The 24,946-nt window shown below is 38.8% G+C and overlaps 2 protein-coding genes across 2 annotated transcripts in view; both read right to left on the reverse strand.

Moving 5' to 3' along the window:
• Positions 1-24,946, reverse strand: part of LOC310650012 (vomeronasal type-2 receptor 26-like) — a gene marked incomplete at both ends in the record, with an annotated part of 53,367 nt that overhangs the window by 1,450 nt on the left and 26,971 nt on the right. Inside the window, one exon of the mRNA XM_083378847.1 lies at positions 2,057-2,183. Within this exon, the coding sequence (XP_083234973.1) occupies positions 2,057-2,183 (127 nt within the window). The remainder of the gene's footprint in view (positions 1-2,056; positions 2,184-24,946) is intronic.
• Positions 21,193-22,102, reverse strand: LOC310649150 (vomeronasal type-2 receptor 26-like; the record flags this gene model as incomplete). Its single annotated transcript, XM_083377443.1, has 1 exon — positions 21,193-22,102. The coding sequence occupies exon 1, from the start codon at positions 22,078-22,080 to the stop codon at positions 21,193-21,195; it is 888 nt and encodes a 295-aa protein (XP_083233569.1). The 5' UTR covers positions 22,081-22,102.

The following is a 24,946-nucleotide window of genomic DNA, read 5'->3' on the forward strand; positions in this document are numbered from 1 at the left end:
TTGATGGCATGGAGATGTACCTTTTGAAATGGTATATAGATGTTGTTTATCTCTATGTGCCTGTTGATGGCTGATTTGTCTGGGTGCCAGGTTTCCAGGAATTCTCTATCATTTTTGGACTTAGCTTGCTCTGGGATGTTCATGGTTTCCCAGTTAAAACTATGATGAAGTCTGTCCATGTGTTATGCAATTAAGGAGTTTTCATTATGTCTTTTGATTTCTAATTGGTGTTCATGGATATGCTAGTCTTCTACCTGTCTGTCCTACATAGGATTGCATTACAATCCTTACACTGTATGTTGTAGGTATCTCCTGTTTTCTTTTCTTAGGCTATGGGTCTTTTGGTTTACTTAAGATGTTTTGGAGGGCTTTAGTTTGTTTGTGTACTATTATGGTGCCATGTGGTTCTAATAGTCTACTGGTTGTTTCTGAACTGTTTTCATGTACCCTGTTCACAGATTGTATTGGTTGTGCTATAGTGGGTTAAATGTCAGACAGTTTTTGATAAAGTTGCATGGGTCTACGTTTTGTTGGAAGATGTAGAGATGATCTGTTTCTTTTTCCTGATGTTCAGGGTTGCTGCAGTGTATTCATGCTCATTTAATAGTGTTCTTACAGAACTTTTCTTGTGGTAATTTGGGTTGCTACTTTAGTAGTGGAGCATTTGATCAATGAAGGTGGTTTTATGATAGACTTGTGTTTCTAATTTGCTGACATTGCCTCTGCTGATGACAATATACAGGAAGGGGAATGCATTGCTGCTTTCTTCTTCCCTTTGAAGATGTTGTTGATAGTTTCATGTGTCCAAATATACCAAATACACTAAGATGTAAATACCCAGAATCATGGATTTCATCAACCTTTGCCTTAACACCTACTTTCAGTTTGATGGACATATATACTAACAAATTGCAGGAACACCCATGAGATCAGCTCTCAGGACTCATAGCAGAGATCATAATGCAATGCATAGAAATTCCCATGCAAACAACCCAAAATACGGATCCAGTATGTAGATAATACCTGTATCATGATGGAAAAGGAACAACTTGAAAAAACACATGAAAGTATCAACAACACCTTCAAAGGAATATTTCTAAGAAATATCATTTGCCTGCAAGCAAGAACTGGTGGGAACAACAACATAAACAAAGTATTAGAAAATAAAGTCTGGGACTTTAGAATACAAACAGACAAGCACCTGCCACAAAACACCACACACTTAACTGTCAAGAATAGGGGTCTTCAAACTTGGTCCTTTTATGACTTGGGGACTTCAACTCCCAGAATTTCTCAGCCAGCATGCAAGTCATAAAAGGGCCAAGTTTGAAGACCCCTGGTCAAGAAGAAACACAAAAAATAATGATCTAAATAGTGTTCACAGAGAGGACCATATATGCAAGTACATTTCATAAATTCCTCAATGACAGATGTTAATTAAAAAAGATTGATTCTTGAAAGTAGGAAATAGTTACTCATGATTCATGAGCAAACTATGTCTAAACTTCTATTGAACAGAATCTATTAATCCATTGGTTTGAGAAGTGACTTATTAACATATCACAGCTTCCTACTATCTGGATTAACTCAAAACACAGTATACAGGTAGTCCTAGACTTACAAACATTTTTGGTGACCATTCAAATTTACAACAGCATTGAAAAAACTATTTTTCACACTTACAACTATTGCAGCATCCCTGTGGTCACATGATCAAAATTCAAATGCTTGGCAATTGGCATGCATTTATGATGGTTGCAGTATCCTGAGGCCATGTGATCCCTTTTGTGACCTTCTGACAAGCAAAGTCAATGGAGAAGGCAGATTTACTTAACAACCTTGTTACTAACTTAACTGCAGTGATTCATTTAACAACTGTCACAAGAAAGGTTGTAAAATTGGACAAAACTCATTTAATAGCTGTCTTGCTTAGCAATGGAAATTTTGGGCTCATAAGTTGAGGATTTTTAAATTGTGTTCATAAGTTGAAGACTACATGTACTTTATTTTTATGCAAATTCATTTCAGATAACCCAGATCAAATGATTTTTTTTACCTTTCTCAGTTGAAATGCTCCCATCTGGGCATGGGATGCAATCATAGCAGCAAAACGGCTGTCCTTCCTTGACTTTCTTGCTGGAACCTGGATAACAACTCTCAGTACAGACAGAAATAGGCTGCACCTAGGAATGAAAGAAAATAACAATAGTCTGAAGAAGGCATACATTTTTTGTCATCATTTAATGTACACATTAATTTCTTTCTGTTCCATAACACTTTTGCTTGTGTTTATCCATCAATGTACTTTGAAGAAAGGCTCCCCCATTAATTCCTTTAAAGGCAATAAACAAATATAGTAAACCAGGTCTCTAACAAAATTATTGTCTTGCAACAAAAGAGTTAACTTCCATTTCTCAAATGGCAACTAAGTAAGGCAGTTGCTAAGATTGAGTCATGTCAATTTGTTTTTGCTACAGTTTTTAAGTGAATCACTTTAGTTGTTAAGTAAATCAAGTGGTTGTTACATTAATCCAGCTTCCCCATTTGACTTTGGTTGGAAGCTGGCTGGGAAGATCACAAATGGTGATCATGTAACCTCAAGATCCTGTAATCATTATAAATACCATATCACATACTGTAACCATCATGAATACAATATCGGATCCTGTAACCATCATAAATACCATATCAGATCTGGTAACCATCATAAATACCATATCAGATCCTGTAACCATTATACATACCAGAAAATCAAATAAAAAAAGAAATCAAATAAACAAAAAAAAATACCAACTGCCAAGTGCCCAAATTTTGCTCATGTGATCATGGGGGAATGCAGCAGTGATTGTTAGTGTGAGGACCGATTGGCACTGTATCTTTGAACAGTTACTAAACAAAGTTGAGGACTACCTGTACCTGCCAGTATAGATGAAATCACAGATTTCAAATTTAAAAGAGCAAAGGTCCCAATATTAAGAAAGTTTAAACCAACATTTACAAGTGTAGAACAACCCAATTGCATTTCATACCAATTTTCAGTAATAGATATAATAATATACTTTTGTTTCAGACATAATTAGCAGAGGTAGCCATCTAAGCAGATATGAGTAAGATCTCACCATATGAACTGACATAAAACTTATCAATATCAATGTTTCATGTACATCAAGCATCGTCTAGAAAATGAACATCAGAATACAAGTCAGAATTAATTCAGAACCACGTGGGATAACTGGACCTTACCTGGTTGAACAAAACATGCCATGTAATTAGGTCATCATTGATAGTTAAACCTTGATCTGGAGGAGCTAGGTGATCCACCTTTCCAACTTTTGCCCGAAGAAATGATTTGTTTGGGAAAGCAATCCAGTTGATAATATCAAATCCAGCTCTTATTATGCCATTTTGGTCAAAGGAGATTTGGTCCCCAGCACTATTGTTAAAAGACACTCCTCTTAGAAAGTAATGAAGCTAAACAAACAAACAAACAAACAAAATGCAAGAGTTTTTGCAAAGTTAAACTACTCATCCCTATGATGGTAGTTTTCATAGCAGAAAAAAAAGATATACAACTGTATTCTTTGTTGATATCTTTTACATTTATTGTCACTGAATCACACACACATAGACCATGGAACAATAGAGTTGGAAGGGACTTTGCAGGTCTTCTAGTCGAGCAGAAGACCCTATACCAGGGGTGTCAAACTGCCGGCCCCCGGGCCAGATGCGTCATGCTGAAACTGCACCCACCCTATTGCTGGCAATGGAAAAAAAAGTTGTGATGCATTGCGACATGTCACATGATGTTGCGAGTTTGACACCCCTGCCCTATACCTTTTCAGATAAATGATTTTACAGTCTCTTTTTGAAAGCCTCCAGTGATGGAGCACCTACAACTTCTGAAGGCAAGTTGTTCCACTGTTGATTGCTCTCACCATTAGGAAATTTCTCCTTAGTTCTATGTTGCTTCTCTCCTTGGTTAGTTTCCATTGATTGTTTCTCATCTTGTCTTTTGGTGCTTTGGAAAATAGTTTGATCTTTTATAAGAGTTAAAGTGCGATAGATTTAATAGCTTATTGTTGTTTGCATAAGGTAGATTATGATTGTTTGTACTTTTATACCTTGTATTTAGCTCTGGGAAGTCGGGGAGGGGGGAGGGGGGAGGGAGGTGTTTGGGAGGGTCGGGGAGAGGGGAGGGGGTTGGGAGGGGTTTTGTTTTGTTAAAAAATGTATTGTAAAACTTTTCAATTAAAAAAAAGAAAATAGTTTGATCCTGTCATCTTGGCAGGAGCCCCTCAAATATTGGAACACTGCTGCCATGTCTCTCTCTCACACAGAGTGAGACACACACGCACAAACATACAGAGACAGACAGACAGATACAGACACAGGCATAGACAGACAAACACAGTTCAATGAGACATTCAGTAGAGTGAGTTTTCTAATGTTATTCTCACAAACATAACTTTAACATCCTAAACTTCATAGAGAGGGACTCAGTAGAATTCAAAATAAAACATTCAGATAGTAACAATGGAAAGGAACTATTGTGAGAAAGCTATGAGCTGTTATTTCATATTCAGGAGATGGGAAAGCAGATGAAATGCAGATGCAGGCTTACCAACATACTTAGATGGATGGTGCTCTGGCAAATGAGGATATTGATCACCTGTAACACCTGTATTACCTGTATGATATCTTGTTTATGATTTTTTTCTCCTCTTCTGACCCTCATTGCTCTGTGTTTATATCTAGATGTGGATATGGCATGGAAAGCATGAGCTATTGCATAAATACCATTGTAGATACTGTAACTATGGCCGGTCATGTCTATTTCGAAAATAGGGGCAGGAAGGCTCTTCAGGTTCTCTGTCCCAGTACAAATGTCTTCAGGCACATCACTCACAACCTCATCTGAGAACACACAATTGAAAGCGTCTTGCCAAAACTGACTGATAAACCCATTTTCCTTTCTACTGACGATGGGGTTTTGTTTTGCAACAAACGACCGAAACTCTGGTAGGTAAGCAGAGGGAATTGAGAAGGAGAGAGCACCATGGACTATTTCTGTACTCCAGGAGCGTTGAAATGCTGAGGAAGTCAGTGCTATCTGGGCTGTCATTATCCACACAATACCTTTTGGTCTAGTTCTTGTCTTTTCTATAGTTGGTATATATTGCAACCATCTCAAAAATATCATGGTGAAGGATTCCCCATAGATCACAAACGCATTGGCTTTACTACCCATGACTTGATCATATATTTTTACTCCTTTATGAAGCATATCATAAAGTCCACCTATATCACTAAATTTACCAATTTTTTCAATGAAAGAGTAGCAAATCCCTCTTTTGGAAAAAACTGGAATCACAGTTTGTAGAAATTTTTCACTTTGGTCATCATCCATGGCAAGGATCCCAATCCATGTCCACTTAAAATGTAGGAGTAGTGAGACAATTCCTGCATACTGAAGTGGATCTGGGGGAACCATCTGGTAAAATGTGAGCTCTGGAGATTTTTCATTCATCAATGGAGCCGAGCCATAAATAAGCTAGAGAAAAGTTGGGAAAAATAAGAACAGCATGTATAGAATATAAAATATAATAAATGTAAAATATATTAAGAATCCTACCAATACTTATATAAACCGACCTTCAACATGCTTAGTTGAAATCCTATTTCAGTTCCTGCTGTATTTAGTTATGCATTGTTTGCTCATAAATCTTAGGATGGTGCCTTAAATTTAGAACTCATTGAAACATCCTTTTAAACTCATCCTGATGATGTTAAATTGTGTAGGACAATTCTGAAATGTTTTACTGAGAGTCAAAATGATTTAGAGATGCAGTATATTTTTGATCCCCTGATCCATGAAAGAACTTGGATCCTTCTTCCTTATTTCAGTAGAATTTGGAGATATTCACTGAGAGGCAAGGAAAGATGCATTCTGCTTCCATTTTTTTAATCTGATTTTCAGCAATATTTTGGCTGTTACCTCATTTTAAGTCTTAGTTGCTTTATCTGACTTGTAGGATATTCCTTTCAGCCTTCCTGTTCTGAGTATTTATAGATCTGTTCCTGTTGATTCCCAATTTCCTGTATCTTTGTTCCTAAGAAAGCCATTGTTTCCTTTCTGTCACCTCCAGTTTCTGCTTGCCTTGCGCTCCACAAATGTAAAGTGTAGTCTGGAATCAATATGTCATGTAAGCATGTAATTTAGACTATTTATTGATATAATATATGCCCAAAGAAAATGGTCAGATTTTTTAAATAATATTGTAGAAATGGAATGTAAGTTCATTTTCAGAAGGATCAAACCTTAACAATGAAACTCTGTGAATGAGACATTAGAGGGTGAAAGGTGTTTCTATCTTTAATAAGAGCAAACTTTTAAAACCTTTTTTTAGTTTGAGGAGAGCACTGCCAGTCATTGGTCCCTCCTTTTATAAGCACTGCCTTGAAAGGGATATTTAAATTTAATAATATTTTGTTCTGTAGCAATTGAAACTACCTAACTAAAAGTTTGCAGGATTTATGTATGTTAAATTTCATATATGTTGTAAAAAAATCCTACCTGTGGAATTTTATAGATATCCAACATGGTGGACACATGAAGAGAGATTTCAGCATCTAATCCCCCAAGAACAGATACTAAATTATTATGGCTGTTGCAGCTGTAATTGGGAATCAGTCTCTCCATTGATGAAAGAAACAGCATTGTAGCCTGGTATGTCCTTTGAGCATTGTCATAGCTGTCATAAATATGGAAACCCAAGGTGAGATTGGGTAAGATTTGAAGGTTTTCATTTATCTCCTTTATAGCAAATGCCATAGCCAGGATGTGTTGGAAATTCTTAGCAACGGGGCTACAATGAGAGAATATGAACAGAGGTAAATAATACCAGACTTCTTTCTCTGCATCTCTTGAAGTAACAATATTGAATTAGTACAAATTGACAGCAATATATAACTTTTTCCCAGATACCATATTCAGGTATATATATATACACACATATGGACAGCATCCATGGAACTTTATTAGGCAACATACAAAAGGATGGGGATAAAAACATTCATATATGTAAATGTTTTTACAATTATTTGTACTGATTATATAAATGAACTGAATTACATTTAAAATAAGGAACTGAAGGAATCTGAAAAGTACTTAAAACTCAGAATAAATGGTTTTCAAAGGTACAGCTATTTAAGCTCCTGCAAATAGCTAGGATTACGCATATTAGCATTTCTATAAAAGTTTCTGGATTACTTGTGTTTCTGTGAGAAAGAAGATTGCTTTTCCAGGGGATTTTTTAAATTATCAATAAATATTTCCCAGACAGAAAACCATATTGAAACTGGAAGGGCATTTTTTTTAAATATATATATGTAAGAAGGTAGCATCATGAGAGACCAGGCAGGACAAAGCAAGGAAGACAATGGAAATATTACAGGAAGAAATAGGTTTAAATTAGACTTCTATTATCTAAGCATCCTCTTATTTAATTCCTACCCATCTTCAAAAAACTGGGAATCAAAGTCACAAATATGGAGGGCCTTAAGATTTTGGAATGTTGCTTTAAATGTGTGAATACTTCCCAAACTATATTTCTCAGTATCTCCTTAGTGGTAGCCAATAATTAGGGCCAGATATTACTATTTCAGTGACTGAAATCTCTGAAAGACAATTAAATGGACAATTCCTTACATAAAATCTCCAGGCATTGCTGATGGGGGAGGTTTGGTTAAGCTGATTTCTTTGAAGACAATTGCAGCCTGTGAAACAATGCCACCAACCATAAGGTCTCCCAGATGATGGTATTTGTGATATGGAGTGTGTGGATTATGCATGCTGCATCTGTCACTCTTGCACACCATGGGAGGAAGTAGTACTAGTAGGAACACTAATAAAAATGCCATCCTCAGTGCAAAGGGAAATGATAAAATTCTCTTTTCTTCTAGGTCCCAGCCATTACTGTATCTGTGGTTAATACTGCCTGACTTGAATGGTGCCTCAATCTCCTGATAGAGTCTGAACCTTGGACTGCCTAGTATTAGTGTTATGGATCCTTACCTGTCCATAATCTTGTCTCTTCTCTGTAGCTCTAAATGGCATTAGTGTTTATGCATATATATCTCAAGAGAGAAAAAGTAGCAACAATCTTAGTTGTAAGCTTTGTTTTGTGAGCAGTGAACTCCATAGTGAAGAAGCAGAATAAAATGCAAAACTTTAGATTCAAAACAGAAAAGCTATTATTAAGTCGTACTTCCATTCCCAAATGATTTGCGGATGAAGTAGCATTCCCCTTAGGTTAGCAAAGAGAAGTATGTTAACAGTATACAGGTTCACAGTACATTTGAAAGATTCCCCCCTCCCAATTTATTAATTTGGGAATAGAAAAATACTGCCTTACCTGGACAATTTCCATATACATGATTGTGCCAGTCATTCATGTCTGCAATAAATAAATAAATAAATGTTTTTATCTCAGAAAGATGATGAAATAGAATTCAGAACTTTGGTAATATTTGGTTTTTCTAATTCTAGGACATTGCTGATATAATCTAGACTGTACAGCTTGCACGGTATGGGATGCTCAAAGATTTACCAATGTTATGCCTTGGTTGCACAAGCTGTATTGACTCCCAGTTTCCTTCTCAATTTGATACAAGATGCTGGTTATCAGCTCTAAAAACCTACATGACATGGGACCTGGTTATTTGCAGAATTAGCTCTCCCTAAGAATATCTGCCTGTGCCACTAGATCTGATGGAGTATGCATGCACCAAATCACTTTCCTGAAATCCTGCTACCTGGTGGGATTTTGGAAATTGGCCTTTTCAGGGACTGCCTTAGCTTATAGAAAAACTTCATTTGGGTCCACATCCTTTAAGCCTTTTGGAAAGCCATTAGAACCTGGCTTTTTAGCAAAATGCTGGGGAAAGTTTTTATAGATCAAGAGTCCCCAACCTTTTTTGGTTCTGCAGACTGGCGGCAGTGGCTTCAGCGGCACCCACACCTAAATCCCGCACATGAGCATATGAAGCTTCGTGTGCTTGCCTGCCACTTTGGCAACCCAGTTCCCAATGGGCCGTGGCCAGGTAGCAGGCCAGAGCTGGGAGGGTTGGAGATCCCTGCTATAAATGGAAAGTAAAAATTCTATAAAAATAAAATATGGATTTTATATAGAAAGTATGGAATGAGGGCAACTGGAGCTTGCTGCAGTGCCTCTCAAGGGGACATTTAAGGTGCAAGGTTTTTGTTTTATTGTTTTTACTGTTTTATGGTTGTTTGATTCTATTTATTTATTTGTTTGTTTATTTATTGGTTGTCCATCTTACCACAGGGTAATGCTGGACAGTTTCATTGTTGCTACTGTTTTATAGTTGTTGATTTATTTATTTATTTATTTATTTATTTATTTATTTATTTATTTATTTATTTATTTATTTATTTATTTGCTGTCCATCTTACCACAGGGTAACTCTGGACAGTTTTATTGTTACTGTAAGCTGTCCAGGGTAGCTTTAGATGGGCAGCTATACAAATTTTATGAATAAATAAATGGTCTTTGGGCGGATTGATCTCAGTGCATATGATGCTAAGGATTAGGTGAAGACAGAGTCATGCATACCATCCCATGTCTTATTTTTTATCATCTTAATGTGTTAAGGAAAGATGACTAAAGATGATTGAGGACAGACACTAGCTTTCCTCCCCTGAATGGAAGTCATGTTCTTCATATGAACTTGGATCTTACTTTATTAGTGCCCAAATCATGTATATAGCTTGCATTCAAGTATTATGAATTCAGCTAACCCATAGAATCCTTAGTAGAATGAATAAAAAAGGAACAAAGTCATTATATATACCTCCTTTGCCCAGCTGCTTCAGTGTCTTGCTTTATGCAAATTTACTTTTTGTGAGGCTTTGGGAGAACTTAACTCTAGCATATAATAATAGAAACCGACATTTGAATATAGTTTAATTCAGTGGTGGGATTCAACACTGAGTCTTCTTTTTCTTTTATCTTTAAAGTCAATCTATCCATTTCTCCACACTCTAAAATTTTCTTAATTAATTCTTCTTCAGTTGGTAAATTTTCATTTTTCTAATGTTGGGCAAATACAATTCTTGCTGCAGTTAGTACATGTAAAATTAAATATATACAGTCTTTCTCATAATTTGCTCCTATTATTCCTAACAAAAATAATTCTGGCTTAAAGTCTATTTGTTCAATTTTTTCCAACCATAAGTGTATTTTTAACCAAAATCTTTTTGCTTTAGGGCATGTCCACCAGATATGATAATAAGTACCTGGTCTTTGTTTGCATTTCCAACACTTGTTTGAAGTATTTTTAAACATTTTTGCTAATCTCACTGGTGTCAGATGCCATCTGTAAAACATTTTATATATTTAACATTTCTTTCCCATAACTTTTGCCAGTCTTCTAATTCTATATTATATCCAAAGTTCTTTGCCCATATTATCATTGTTTCTTCTACTTGTTTTTCCTCCATCTTTAAGCTTAACAGATATTTATAGAATTTCTTAATCAACTTTTCATCTGTTTTTAACAGTATCTGGTCAAATTGTGTCTGTTCTTTATAAAATCCCAGTGTTTTAACATCTTTTTCATATTTCATTTGGATTTACAAATATGGCCACCATGCTAGATCAATACCTTGTTCTTGTAAATCTCGTCTGTCTTTCAATTTTCCTTCATTGTCCAAGTTATCTTTGTGATTAATTAAATTTGGGTAAGCAAAAGCTTCCAATGTTGAAAGCCATCCAGGTATCTTGATATAAATTTTCACTTTTATTTTTTCCTGCTTTTATAAGAAAGTGTATTTCTTATAAAATGGTTTTAAAAGTATCTATGCATTTTATTCTTTCCATATCACAGAAAGGCATGCCAACCAATTTGTAGGTCATGCCCCTCTAGGTATAATAATTACACTACATTTAATTCATTATTTAAGCCATGTTAAAATAGTTGCTTGGTAGTATAACATCCAGTCCAGCAGTCCAAATCCTCCACTTTATTTTGCTTCTTGTAGCATTTTCAGTCTAATTCTAGATTTTTTCCCCTTGCCAGATAAATTTCAGTATTGTTGTATTCAGTTCATCAAAAAAGACTTTTCCCAGTCTTACAGTTTGAAATAGAAAGAGTGTTTTTGGTAAGATATTCATTTTCACTGTTGCTATTCTCCCCAGCATTGAAAGTTGTAACTTTTTCCACTTTTCCACATCCAATTTTATTTCTTTTAGCAATATTACATAACTATCTTCTTTTATTGTTACACATCTTGCTGTTAGATAAATTCCCAAGTATTTAACTTTTTTTAATTATTTGAAGATTTGGGGTTTTTTGCTAGTTGGTTTTTTTTGTTTTTTTGTTAATTTTTTTGTTAGCACTTTAGTCTTTTCTGTTTATTTTCAACCCTGCCACTTCTCCAATTTTTTCTATTTTCTCCATAAGTTCAGTGTTTGTTTCAAGTGGATCTTCCAATATAAAAACCAAGTCATCTGCAAATGTTTATAGTTTATACCTTTTGAATCTTGCAGCTTATTCATCAGTTTTTGTCTTTTTTTCAATTTTTATTCTAACCTTCTCTCCAATTTTTTGGCATTTTCAAAAGAAGTTCTGTTTAGCCCTTTTAATCTGTTGAGCTATTATTTCTATCTCAGCTAGATTTAATTTTTGTTTTATTATCTCCATTTGTTTCTGAAGTATTTTCTTTTGTGGGGCATTGTGTTGTTTATTATTTATTAATCTGAAAGATTTCTTTCTGTCATTTATTCTTAGAGTTCTAAACATGCTATAATATCAACAAAGTACAAATGGATTTTTTTAAAAAAGGGTGACATGAAAATGTTGTTAAAAAGTGGAACTATTTAATATTAAAATTATAGCATCTGAAAGAAGCAAGGAACTTCAGCAACTTTTGGATAGTTGTCAATGAGGAAATGGAACTGATCCCCTCAAAAGAGTTTTTTAGGATTTTGAGAAACCATCATGTCAGACTGGAATGGGGATTAATCTGTTTTTAAGGGATGATGTAGGTTTTTTGATTTGGAGTATTGGGTTTTGTGAGGTGAACGAAGATCTTGTTGATAAGATCAGGATCTACTTTCAATTATTATTATTTTTTAATTTTATTTATATACCGCCCTTCTCCCGAAGGACTCAGGGCGGTGAACAGGGCAAATGTATAAAATACAAAAAATACAAAAGTTAAAAGGGATTAAACATAATGCCCAGGGTAAAAAACAATAAATACAAATATTAAGAACAATAAAAAACCCAACCCACCCCCCATCAGGCCAAGCCGGCTTGTTCAAACAAATGCGTTTTCAGATCGCGTCGGAAGGAGCAGAGGTCGGGCGCCATCCGGAGCTCAACCGGCAACCGATTCCATAGCTCCGGGGCGCCCACAGAGAAGGACCTATTCTTCATCTCTCACATAAGCTGGTTGTTTCAGGATTGTAGATGGCTGGCTATACCTGTTATGTATTGGGATAAGTTGCTTGTAAACTGTGTGTGCAATGGTTAACAGCCATTACGGTTAAGCTCCAGACAGCTTGTCTCCAGAGTTGTTACTTGCATTTCAGGTGGGAAGTTACTGTTTAAACTCATTGGCTGCCGACTAGTGGCAGACCAGATAAATAGAAGCCGAGCACCATTTGGGGCTACTTCTGTCTTTACTGAATAAATGTGTTGCTCTTTCACCATTCTGCCTCATTAATGCCTCACCAAACTGAGAACATAACAGTGGCAATGAAGGTGAGATGTTATGCTTAAGAGAAGACAGAAGTCACTAGGGGGTGAGACCAGCACCTGAGCCTGGCTGAAACTACGGACCCTCCCCTCGGTCTGCCAGAAAGTCATGCTGGAGACCACCATGCCCTGAGGATCCATCCTAGGGCTAGCACAGCAGCACAAGGCATTGCCAGAGTGAAGAAAAACTCACCATGGCCAAGGTCGGAAAATTGGCAGAATTCCATGTGACACATCCCAAGAGGTAGAGTTCTTACATCTCCTGTATCAAGAATTATCTGCGTGCTAACCAGGTTAGCGAAGATGGCTTGAAGGCTGCAACACTCCTATGCATGTGTGGCCTGGCTACATTTGACATAGCTGAGAAACTGGTAGCCCTAGCTGCACTCGAGTCAGTCACCTATGCAGATCTTAAGAAGAAGCTCAAAGACCATTTTGAGCCAAAACTCTCTGTAATCACATGACGGCATGCCTTTGAGCAGTGGGAGCAGCAGCCAGGAGGGTCTGCCACCGAGTTCATAGCCATCCTACGTCAGGCATCCCGGCTATGCAACTTTGCAGATCTTGAAGAAAGACTGCAAGACCGATTAGTCTGTGGATTGTGGAATCGAGATCTCCAACAGAAATTATCTGCTAAAGAGACTCTTACATTCCAAGGTGTCCTGAAGGAGGTGATGGCTGATGAAGCTGCCGGAGGAGCTGTCAAGTCTTTACAGCCCTCCAAGATTGCTCCCAGCCCAGAAACTGTCCACCACGAGGACGCCGAAAGAACAGAAGACACCGACACAGATCTTGAGGTTCACCAGCTTCAGAAGAAGCCAGAGAGGAACCAGCAGCTGTTTGAGAAGGCAGTTCCCTTCACTTGATGTGCGGGCTGTGGAGGCCATTATAGATGCTCGGAGTGCAGGTTTCACACAGCAAGCAAGGCCACATTGCCGGCATCTGCAGAAATTTCCAGGGGGACATACCACATGAAGAAGTATTCAGGAAAGGTACTGGGGCCCCTGAGCAACACAGAGTCAGCTATTGCTCCAGCCGAAGGAGCGTGTTCAGAACTGGCACCCATCGCCCCCTTAAAGAGAAGCTTAGGCTAAAAATCAAGCTTCAGGGAGTTCCATGTAACATGGAACTGGATTCTGGGTCAGCCCTATCTATAGTTTCCCAAGGTACCTTTAACCACATATGTAGTCACAGCGGCAAATGAGTAAACCTCAGACCATCTAACCTGTTGCTGATGGATTTCCAAAACTCCCGCATAGCTGTTAAAGGAGAAGCTATGCTCAATGTGCAGTTCAAGGGGTTTGATAGTCCATTGGATGTTGTGGTTGTTGAGGGTCATTGCACAAGCCCCATCGGCCTAGACTGGTTTGATGCCTCTGGCATCCAAGTAACTGGCATTCACAAAATGCAAGCTGTGGACCTGTCGGCAGTTTGCCAAGAGTTTGCTGATATGTTCAGCCCAAATGTAGGAAAATACAAAGGACCTCCAATTGCCCTCCACCTTGATTCTACCGTAATCCCAATACAGATCAGGCCTCATAGAGTGCCTTTTGCCCTCAAGCCCAAAATTGATGCAGAGCTGGAAAAGCTGGTGCAACAGGAGGTATTGCAGCCAGTAGATAGTGGGGTGTGGGAGACCCCCATAGACACATCACTTAAGGCCAATGGAGAGGTGCACATATGTACAGATTTTAAGTGCACTATTAACAGAGCAGTTCAACAACATGCATAACGGGAGCCTGTAGTCAGCCACATTTTGGCATCACTACAGGGAGGTCACGTATTTGCCAAATTAGACTTGGCACAGGCCTACCAGCAACTGCCTGTGGATGAGGCCATGGCAGAAGCTCAAACCATTGCCACCCACAGGGGAGTTTTCAAGATTAGGCGTTTACAGTTTGGGGTCAGTGTAGCCCCAGGGCTGTTTCAGGGAGTGATGGAGCATACATTTAAGAACATTCCAGGTCTGTGCCCCTACCTCGATGATGTCCTCATAGGGGAGTCAGAGGAGATTTTGGCTGAACAGCTCAAAGCTGTCCTTCAGCATTTCTGCAAAGCGGGGCTGAAGCTAAAAAGAGAAAAGTGCAAGATTGGGGTAAATTCAACAGAATTCCTCAGGTTCCGCATAGATGCCACAGGCATTCATCTGGCAGATTCCAAGCTTAAAGCAATCCAGCAGCCTCCCAGTCCTAAGTCTAAGGGGGAGCTTCAGGTCTTTCTTGGACTTCTGAATTTTTATCATGCATTTCTTCCACACAAGGCCACAGAGGCAAAGCCATTACACCATCTCTTGGGCAAAAAGGCAAAGTGGCAGTGGACGAATGTCCATGAGAAAAGCTTCACGGCAGTCAAACCACTGCTGTCTTTGAACTCAGTACTCACCCATTTTCAGGAAAAGCTGCCTCTTTGCATCGCTTGTGATACATCTCCGTATGGGGTAGGGGCTGTGTTAAGTCTCTTGATGGCAGACGGGAGACAGGCTCCCATCACTTATTATTCTAGGACACTGTCTTCAGCGGAATGCAATTACATGCAAATAGACAAGGAGGCACTGGCCATAGTGGCCTGTATTAAGAAGTTTCATGATTACTTGTATGGCCCCCACTTCACGGTCTTCATGGACCACAAGCCATTTGTGGGGTTATTCACCATGAACAAACAGACACCTCAGATCTTATCCCCATGAACGTTGAGGTGGTCTATTTTCCTCTCAGCTTATAGTTACAGCCTGATTCACAAACCAGGCAAAGAAATAGACCATGCAGACGGCCTCAGCAGGCTTCCCCTGCCATAATTAGAGCCAGATCCTACTATGGCTGCTTGCATCCTGGCTATCCAGGATTTTCCAGAGTCTCCCCTTCATGCTGGGGGTGTAGCTGTGGAAACAGCCACTGACAAGATGCTTAGCCACGTCTTGAACTGGGTGTAAACAGGAAAGCTTGAAAAATGTCAGGAGCCAAACTGCCAGAGTTTTTTCATGAGGAAGGATGAGCTTTCTGCCCATAAGGGGTGCATCCTTTGGGGCAGTAGAGTCATAATCTCAAGCTATTTGAGACCCAGGGTTTTAGAGTCTTTGGACGAGGGCCATCCAGGAATAGTCTGGATGAAGGCTCTCACGAGGAGCTACCTTTGGTGGCCTGGGCTGGATAAAGATATTGAGGCTCAAGTTCATATCTGTTTCACATGTCAGCAATCAAGGCCAGAAATGCCACAAGCTCCTGTCCACACACGCTCCATGGTCAAGAATCCACATTGACTTTGCCGGGCCCTTTCAGGGACAACTGTTGCTAGTGGTGGTGCACAGCCACTCTAAGCAGTTAGAGGTCACACCAGTCCCAAATATGACTACTGCCAGGACCATGCAGGAACCGCTCAGGATCTTTGCAACACACGGGCTACCCAACATGCTAGTCTCAGACAAAGGGGCTCAGTTTACCGCTACAGAATTCCAGTCTTTCCTGAGGGCTAATCTGATAAGGCCTCCTTAAAGAGAATTGTAACCAGCGACTGGCAGCACAGACTAGCAGATTTCTTACTTTGCCAATGCACAGTGCCCTGCACATCAACAGGAAGAAGCCCAGCTGAACATAGATGGGGTCAGCACTTAATTACTAAGCTGTTTTGGCTGCATCCAGAGTTGTCTCCGACACTGCACAGCTAAAAGCACCGCGACGCTTGCAAGTTGACGACTGGGTTTTGGCATAGAACTATGGTCTTGGGGAACTTTGGTCTTGTTCTGAACCAGCCCTCTTCTGGCCTTGTAAAGGCAAACCCCTATTTAAGAAGAAGAGACTGGAGAGCTTCCAAGGCTAAAAGGCATCTGCCAAGATTTAATTACGCAGTTAACAAAAACACAAGAGCTTGTCTTCTCAAGCGGAAAAGTTGCTTTCAGCAACCAGCCCCTCCCCAAACACTCCTTTTATAGAGAGCTCAGGGCGTGGTCTCCCTGTGCCTCCTCCCGAGGAGTCCCATAGCCTTTCTTTTTTTGTTCCTGCTCGACTGCCTCCTGCGTCGGGCGTCCTTGAACAGGGCCAGCTGTGGGTCATCATCCTCCGCACTCTCGGGCTCACGCAGCTGAGAAGAGGTCCCCGGCTGAGGACTCTGCAAAGCCTCCAAACCATCATCAGCCGGTTCGTCTCCCTCCTCCCCCTCATCTGAGTCCTCCGATACATCGGACCCGGCTGTCGGACCCACAGGCTGGCCCTGAGTCACAACAGGTCCATCAGAAAAGGCCAGCCAAAGGGACTTGGGTCGATCCAAAGCAATCGGGTCTCAAGCCCCTAGTCTACCCAGCCCGGCAGGTGAGCGGGTAGACCAGGAACTTCCAGCTGCTCCGAGACACTCGGAGTGACAGCGAAGACCACCAACTCATTTAAGGGACTATGTACATCTAGGGGTAAGGGGTGTTATGTACTGGAATAGGTTGCTTGTAAACTCTTTGTGCAATGGTTAACAGCCATTACAGTTAAACTCCAGACAGCTTGTCTCCGGAGTTACTTGCATTTAAGGTGGGAAGTTTAATCCCATTGGCTGCTGACTAGCGGTGGACCAGATAAATACTGTAGAAGCGGAGCAGCATTTGGGGCTGCTTCTGTCTTTACTGAATAAATGTGTTGCTGTTTCACCCTTCTGCCTCATTGATGCCTCACCGAACTGAGAATTAGCTAATTAGTAGAGAAAAACATGGCAACATATCAACACAGATAGCTTTAAGACTACTTTGCTGAGAGCTGAGGAATACAGTTTCACACACAAACAGAACAGAAATAGAACAAATTAGATACAAAAGAGACACAAAGGCATAGCTCAAATCAAAGAAAGAAGTCATTCCGTATTTTCTTAAATTATTTGAAGTATATTACTATATCTCAACTTTCATTGACAGAAACATCCTTTGAGACTTTCATAGCATAAAGTAACATTTAGGAAAATTAAGATTTCAGTCTTATCATTCAACATTTACTTTAACCATCACATCCCTTTGAGAAAGGAATTCCAGATTGCATCACCAGCCTTTGCTCACCTTGTCAGCTGATACATTAACCCACTAAATTCTGGCAAATTTTGGAATCCTGGTTTTTAGGATTCAGTTTCTTTAATATTTCTAAGTGAATTTCATGAACATTGAGCTACAGATATATATGTAGCCCTTTCAGGCATACAAAATCAAATATCAACAGATACCAAATTAAACATTGCAGATAAATCTAGATGGGGGATAATTTTTATGCAATATCATTATTCACATTAACTTAGTTTTGATATAACTTGTTGTCATTTTCAGGATATCTAGATCCATAAACTACTGAGACATCCCAAACTTCTGAGGACTTTCACATTATGTTTGTGCAAGAATACTCATTTTGCTCTGCATTTTGCAAATCAAGATGATGGTCCTAATCATGAACAAGCAAACACAAAATAAGGTGTAGGTGTTTTCCAAAGCAAGTATGTGACCCTAATGATAGAAGAGCTTTCATATGTGCTGCTCAGTGTTGAAAGAGCCTGTCTGAAGGTTCTCTTAAAAGCCATACATCAACTGCTTCATCACAAAGTACGAGAAATTCACTTGTTAACATCTTAATTTCTTTCTCTTCATTAGGGTGTTCCCTGTTGTTCATGCTGGGCTTCAAGATAATGACATAACATTTGGGGAGAAAAATTCAATCAGCAAACCAGCCCATGTCCACTGCCACCTTTTAGTTCTGATTTATGGGAGAAACAGTGTTAATAATCCCTGTTCTTAATACAATATGACATGTATAGAAAGTATTGGGCTGCAGATAATGTTGACATTTTATTGATTAAAATCTTAAGTATGCATCCATTTAAAAGACTTATATAGCTCTCCATATTATGAACCACAACCATTAGTGGCTCACAAAATAATAAAACAGAAAACAAACAAAGAACTAAACAAGCACGAGAAAAATTCCTGGTGACTAGGGCAATTGTTAGAAGGGCCAGATTTTCAAGGCAATGAATATATCCAACAAACCTTCCATCTCCTATTTTCCCCACAACAACATTCCTGTGAGGCAGGTTTGACCAAGAAGGAGTGACTGACTCATGTCACCAAACTGGCTAAGTTGGGACTTGAACTCATTGAAATGGATATTTGCATGGCATGGCTAACCAATAAAAGAACAGGAAATGGCAATCAATTCTTATTCAGTATTCTTATATAGTTACCCAACAGACTTATACATTTGCCCATATTATGAACCAGAACCCCAGGTGGCTCACAAAACATTAAAATATCTCTACAGCTTGGGCTAAGAGAGAATGACTGGCTCCAAATCACCATCACCATGGCTAAGGTGGGATTTGAACTCATGATAACCTGCTTTCTTGTCTAGTTCCTCAACCACTAGACCAAATATCAATTATAGTAATTCAACAAAAGCAGTGTAATATTTATTATTCAAATCATGTAAAAATGTTGTTGCAATTTAAGTTCTGAATAAGAATTGGTTGCAGTTTCTTGCTGTAAAAGTGAAATATACTGTAGGATTGATAAAATTATGTTCTAATGTTATGACTCCATTGGTACATATGGGGCTAAAAGCCATATAATTGCTAATATATGTTGAGGATGATGATTATTAGTCAAGACAGCATAAGTTCTTTTGGTTGTAATCCCAGGAATAAGAATTAATCAAGACGTTAAGAACTTCGTGATGCTGATAAAAATGAATAGATCTCAATGGAATAATAAATCTGCACTTGATAAAGAAAACAGATGAATTGCCAATTTGTATACCAATTTTTTAAATTTATTTTTTCCCCCAAGAAAGAGTGAGCAAAAGAAAAGGTTTTGGTCAATATTTTGGTCAACATTTTTGAAAAATATTTGTTTTATAATTTATAAAATTCTTGAGAATTTCCATATCCACTTTTCTTATCCTTTTTATGTTATACCAGATTCTTTATAGCACTGTATGAGTAAAAAAATTTCCTATCTCTTTAATTTCATAAAGAAATATTTTAAAAATGACATTTCATTGCATGCAGATAGCTGTATCTATGCACGTCCTATGGGGGAAATGTTTTAAACAATGGAACATAAATGGGAGAGACTTCTTTTTTTATTATTAAGCCTATCTTTAGCCTTGCATGACTCTTTCATGGGCTGCCTATTCTTTCCCCTTATGTGTGAGCACAGCCACTGTGCTGCACATTTCTCATAGTGAACTGATGAAGCAATACCTGCACATGGAAACCAGGACTGCAGTGGTTGATAAAGAGCCTTATTTATTTATTTTATTTAATTTAATTTGTATACCGCCCTTCTCCCGAAGGACTCAGGGCGGTGAACAGGGCCATAAATACCAAAATAACCAAAATACAAAAATTAAAACAAATTAAACCCTAGTGCCCAAATGCAAAAAATAAATTACATTAAAACAATAATTAAAACCCAAACCCATCAGACCAGGCCGGCTTGTTCAAACAAATAGGTTTTTAGATCATGTCGGAAGGAGTGAAGGTCGGGAGCCATCCGGAGCTCAACCGGTAAATGGTTCCAAAGGTCAGGCGCACCCACAGAGAACGCCCTCCCCCTGGGGGCCACCAGACGGCATTCTCTGACCGGTGGCACCCTGATGAGGCCCTCTCTGTGGGAGCGCACTGGGTGGAGGGAAGTTGATGCCGGCCGCAGGTGCTCCCTAAGGTATTCCGGACCCATGCCATGTAGGGCTTTGTAGGTCATTACCAGTACCTTGAATCTCACCCGGAAGGCAACCGGAAGCCAATGCAGCTCACGGAGCAGAGGTGTAATATGGGAGTATCGGGAGACCCCCAACACAACTCGCGCAGCTGCATTCTGCACTAGTTGGAGCCTCCGAGTGGTCCTCAAGGGCAGCCCCATGTAGAGAGCATTGCAGTAGTCTAACCGAGAGGTCACGAGCGCATGAGTGACTGTACGCAAGGCATCCCGCTCTAGATAGGGCCGCAACTGGCGCACCAGGCGAACCTGGGCAAAGGCCCCCCTAGTCACAGCTCCTATATGGTCTTCTAAGGAAAGCTGTGAATCTAGGAGGACCCCCAAGTTGCGAGCCCTATCTATGGGGGGTAATAACTCACCCCCCATAGTGAGAGATGGAATGATCTGAATTTCCTGAGATTCTGGCGCGTACAGCCACTCAGTCTTGTCAGGGTTGAGCCGAAGCCTGTTCCTCCCCATCCAGACCTGGACCGCCTCCAGGCAATGGGACAATCACGTCGAGGGCATCACTGGGGTGGTTTGGGGTCAAAATGAAAAGCTGGGTATCATCAGCATACTGATGATACCCAACTCCAAAGCCACGAATGATCTCACCCAGAGGCTTCATATAGATAAATGACTCTGTAGATAGATGATATTGTTTTCATAATTAGAAACCACAGAAAGGACATTACAAATCAAAATCAGAATTGTTTTCTCTTCATTAAATTTCCCCTGTTGTTTAAATCAGGCCTTAAAACAATTATATAACATTTAGGAAGAAAGATGCAGCCCAGCAAACCAGCACTAGAGTCCAAGATGGAAAATATCTCCACCGCCACCATGTATTTCCCCTTGGTGCTCAGGTAGGTTGGAACAAAGGATATCCAAACACTGCAGAAGACCAACATGCTGAAGGTGATGAACTTGGCTTCATTGAAAGTATCCGGTAATTTCCTGGCCACGAAGGCAACTATGAAACTAATAACAGCCAAGAAGCCCAAATAGCTTAAGACACCGTAGAACATAGTCACAGAGCCTTGATTGCACTGCAGAATAATTTCTTCAACTACCAAATCCATGTCAGCGTCTGGGAATGGGGGAGAAGTTATTAGCCATGTCACGCAAATACCTATTTGAATAAGAGAACAGGAAATGACAATGGAGTTAGACAATCTCTTTCCCACAAACATTCTCATCTTGGATCCTGGCTTGATGGCCTGGAAAGCCAGAACCACTGTGACGGTTTTTGCCAACACAGAAGAAACAGCCACTGCAAAGACAACCCCAAAAGTCGTTTGTTGCAGGAGACATAGCAACTTCTCAGGATGACCAATGAATAGGAATGCAGAAAGGAAGCAGAGCAGGAGGGAGATGAGGAGAATGTAAGTGAGGTCTCGGTTATTGGCAATGATGATAGGAGTGTTGTGGTTCTTCGCAAATATTGCAAGCACCACCACTGACAGCAATGAAAAGAAAAGAACAAAGGAGACTAAACTGATTCCCAAAGGTTCCTCATAAGACAAAAATGTCAGCGTTTTAGGAATACAGGAATCCTGATTCTTGTTTGGATAGCTTCCTTCTGGACACATGTAACAATCGTTTGTATCTGAAAAATAAAATGATCCGAGGACATTTTTGAGAATGTAGAGTAAGATATATCTTAATAATATACTTTACATTTTTAAGAATACTTAGAATGTTTTTATTCCCTGTTTATTAAACACTTGAATATTAGTCTGTACATTTCAAGAATGCTGTAACTGTTTAAACCACCTGTTTATTGACAATGATATTATATTTTAATTTCAAAATGTTGATATGTAAAAGATCTTTAGAATTTTAATTCTTTAATTAAATTCTTTAATTCTTTATATTGTTATATAAACTACTAATCTATTCTTTTGAAATAGATAGGAATGCTGGTCAAAAAGATTCTTCAGGTATACAAGGTTGCATTTGGAAACTGCTACCATTGTGTGAGATAAATGCCATCATAACATCTCTTACCCTCTTTCTCTGAAATCTTCCCATCTGGGCATGGAATGCAGTCATAGCAACAAAAGGGCTCCCCTTCCTTGATTTTCTTGCTGGAGCCAGGATAGCAACTCTCGGTGCATACTGAAACAGGCTGGGACTGAAGCAGAAACAAACAAACAATAATTCTAAGTTATCACATCAGTCTGAGTTAGGATGTAATTAATAATAAGCTATTAAATTTGTATGCAATCCAACTAAACTGCTCTTAACAATCAAACAAAGGAATTACAATAAAGGTAACATGCATTTCATTTGATTGATGATGATGATGATATGCATTCAGTTGTGTCCAACTCTTGGTCATATTATGAACCAGGTCTCTCCACACCTTCTGATCTTGCACTACTTCTTTGAGTTGTTCAATGCTATGGTGGGTGTTAGCTGTGATGGTGTATAGCCATCATGTTCTTTGGCATCCTGATATTCTTTGGATGCTAATTCTTCCAAGCATAATTGCTTTCTATAAATTTGTTTAAATGTTGTCTTCTATTTATGTAGTCACTAGCGTACTACCACAGTATTGTCTATAGAAAGATGCCTCAGATTTCTAGTCTTTCCAAATATATATAACTGTTACTGTGACAATCTCTTGTATTCAACTTTGCAGCTATTTTTAAATAGGAAATTGACCATTTTGGGTTGCATAAAAATAATGTTTAACCAATAGTATACAATATACAAAAGTGACTATTACAATGAGACCACTAACCACTACAGATAATCCTTGACCCACAACCATTAGTTTAATGACTGTTTGAAGTTATGACAATGCTGACAAAGTGACTTATGCCTAGTGCTTGCACTTTCAGTGTCACAACATCTCAACGGTCATGTGATCTAAATTTAGACACTTAGAAATGTATTAATGATGATTGCAGTGTCTCGCAATCATATGACCTCTAATTTTGACCAGCCAGCAAGATTCCAACAGGCAAAGTCAATGTGGGAAGCTGTATTTGCTTAATTTTATTTTATTTTATTTTATTTTAATTCCATTTATATCCCGCCCTTCTCCGAAGACTCAGGGCGGCTTTACAAACTTAGCAGTAGCCTTCATTCTATGTATATGCCTGCTTATTAGGGCTTTCACACATCCCAAGCGGCATTATTACAAAGTCAGCTTATTGCCCCCAACAATCTGTGTCCTCATTTTACATACCTCGGAAGGATGGAAGGCTGAGTCAACCTTGAGCCTGGTGGGATGCGAACCTGCACTAATTGCAGGCAGCTGGTGTTACTTAAGGAGGCATTAGCCCACTGCTCCACCAAGGCATAATGACTATGTGTTTCATTTAATCACCATGGCAGAAAAATCATCACATCAGGTGCAACTCACTTAACAACTGCCTCCCTTAGCAGTGAAGTTCCAGTCCTAATTTTGGTCTTACATTGAATACTTATCTGTAGTCAATTTACCTCTAGCTAGGTCACATGATCAGTCCTTTGTCAGGATGTCACACAATGCCTTTTAAATTTTCTTGCTGGGACCAGGATAGCAACTCTTCACTGTGTACTGAAACAGACTGAGACCAAATTTGAGTAGCAGTTTGATCTTGGTTGATGTGGTTTGGCTTTTTGCAAAGACCAGTGATTGAATGCTGATGAGTTTTTAAATCTGAGAGATCTTATACCTACTTTAAGGATTGCTGATGGAAGCATATGAAAGTAATGATGGGTGAAAATTTTCCAGAACTTTTGAGAAAGTGAGATTTTTAAAATATTGGGCTTTTGGGAGGACATAACAGTACACCTAATCACTTAACTAGCTAGGATTCTTGCAGAAATTCTGCATTGATGTACCTAATTATATATATGAAAGACTCTCCATTTCAAGATATCTTTTATTATGTAATCATTATTGTTGCACCATATTTTGCTGAGACCAAATTCCCAAGCACTGAGGTAGGAAATTCGAATTTATTCACATTAAAAAATTTCATACATTAAATGTTTAGGTTTGGGTAGACCTGTTTCCAAGTAAAGTGCTACATTAGAAATATAGCATTTTCCTTTTAGGCTTTTCTGAGATCGTGATTAGATAATTTTAAACAGAGATGGACTGCTTATTTCAGCCTTTTGGGTGGCATGTGACAAATGAGCCATCCAATTCCCATTTGAATTAATATCCATTCCAAAGATAGTCAAAGCAGGCTGTATTGATCAATTTCTGTCTAGTTCAGAAACTGGGATAAGAACATCATGAGTTTTGTAGAGTTGAAATTTAATTGTGTTGATCCAAAAAGAATTTTTTTTGCATGTGTGTTACTGAAATAGCCAAAGAACAGATTCAAATAAGATTAACAAATCACTATGTTCATTTATTCTATAATTTATACATTAAAATTTGAAGAAAAGGTGATATCACAGACCCACACTAATGCAGTAGAAAATTTAAGAAGCAAAATTTCAACTGATTAG

This window comes from Vipera ursinii (assembly GCF_947247035.1).
Source record: "Vipera ursinii genome assembly, chromosome: Z".
Lineage (NCBI taxonomy): Eukaryota > Metazoa > Chordata > Lepidosauria > Squamata > Viperidae > Vipera > Vipera ursinii.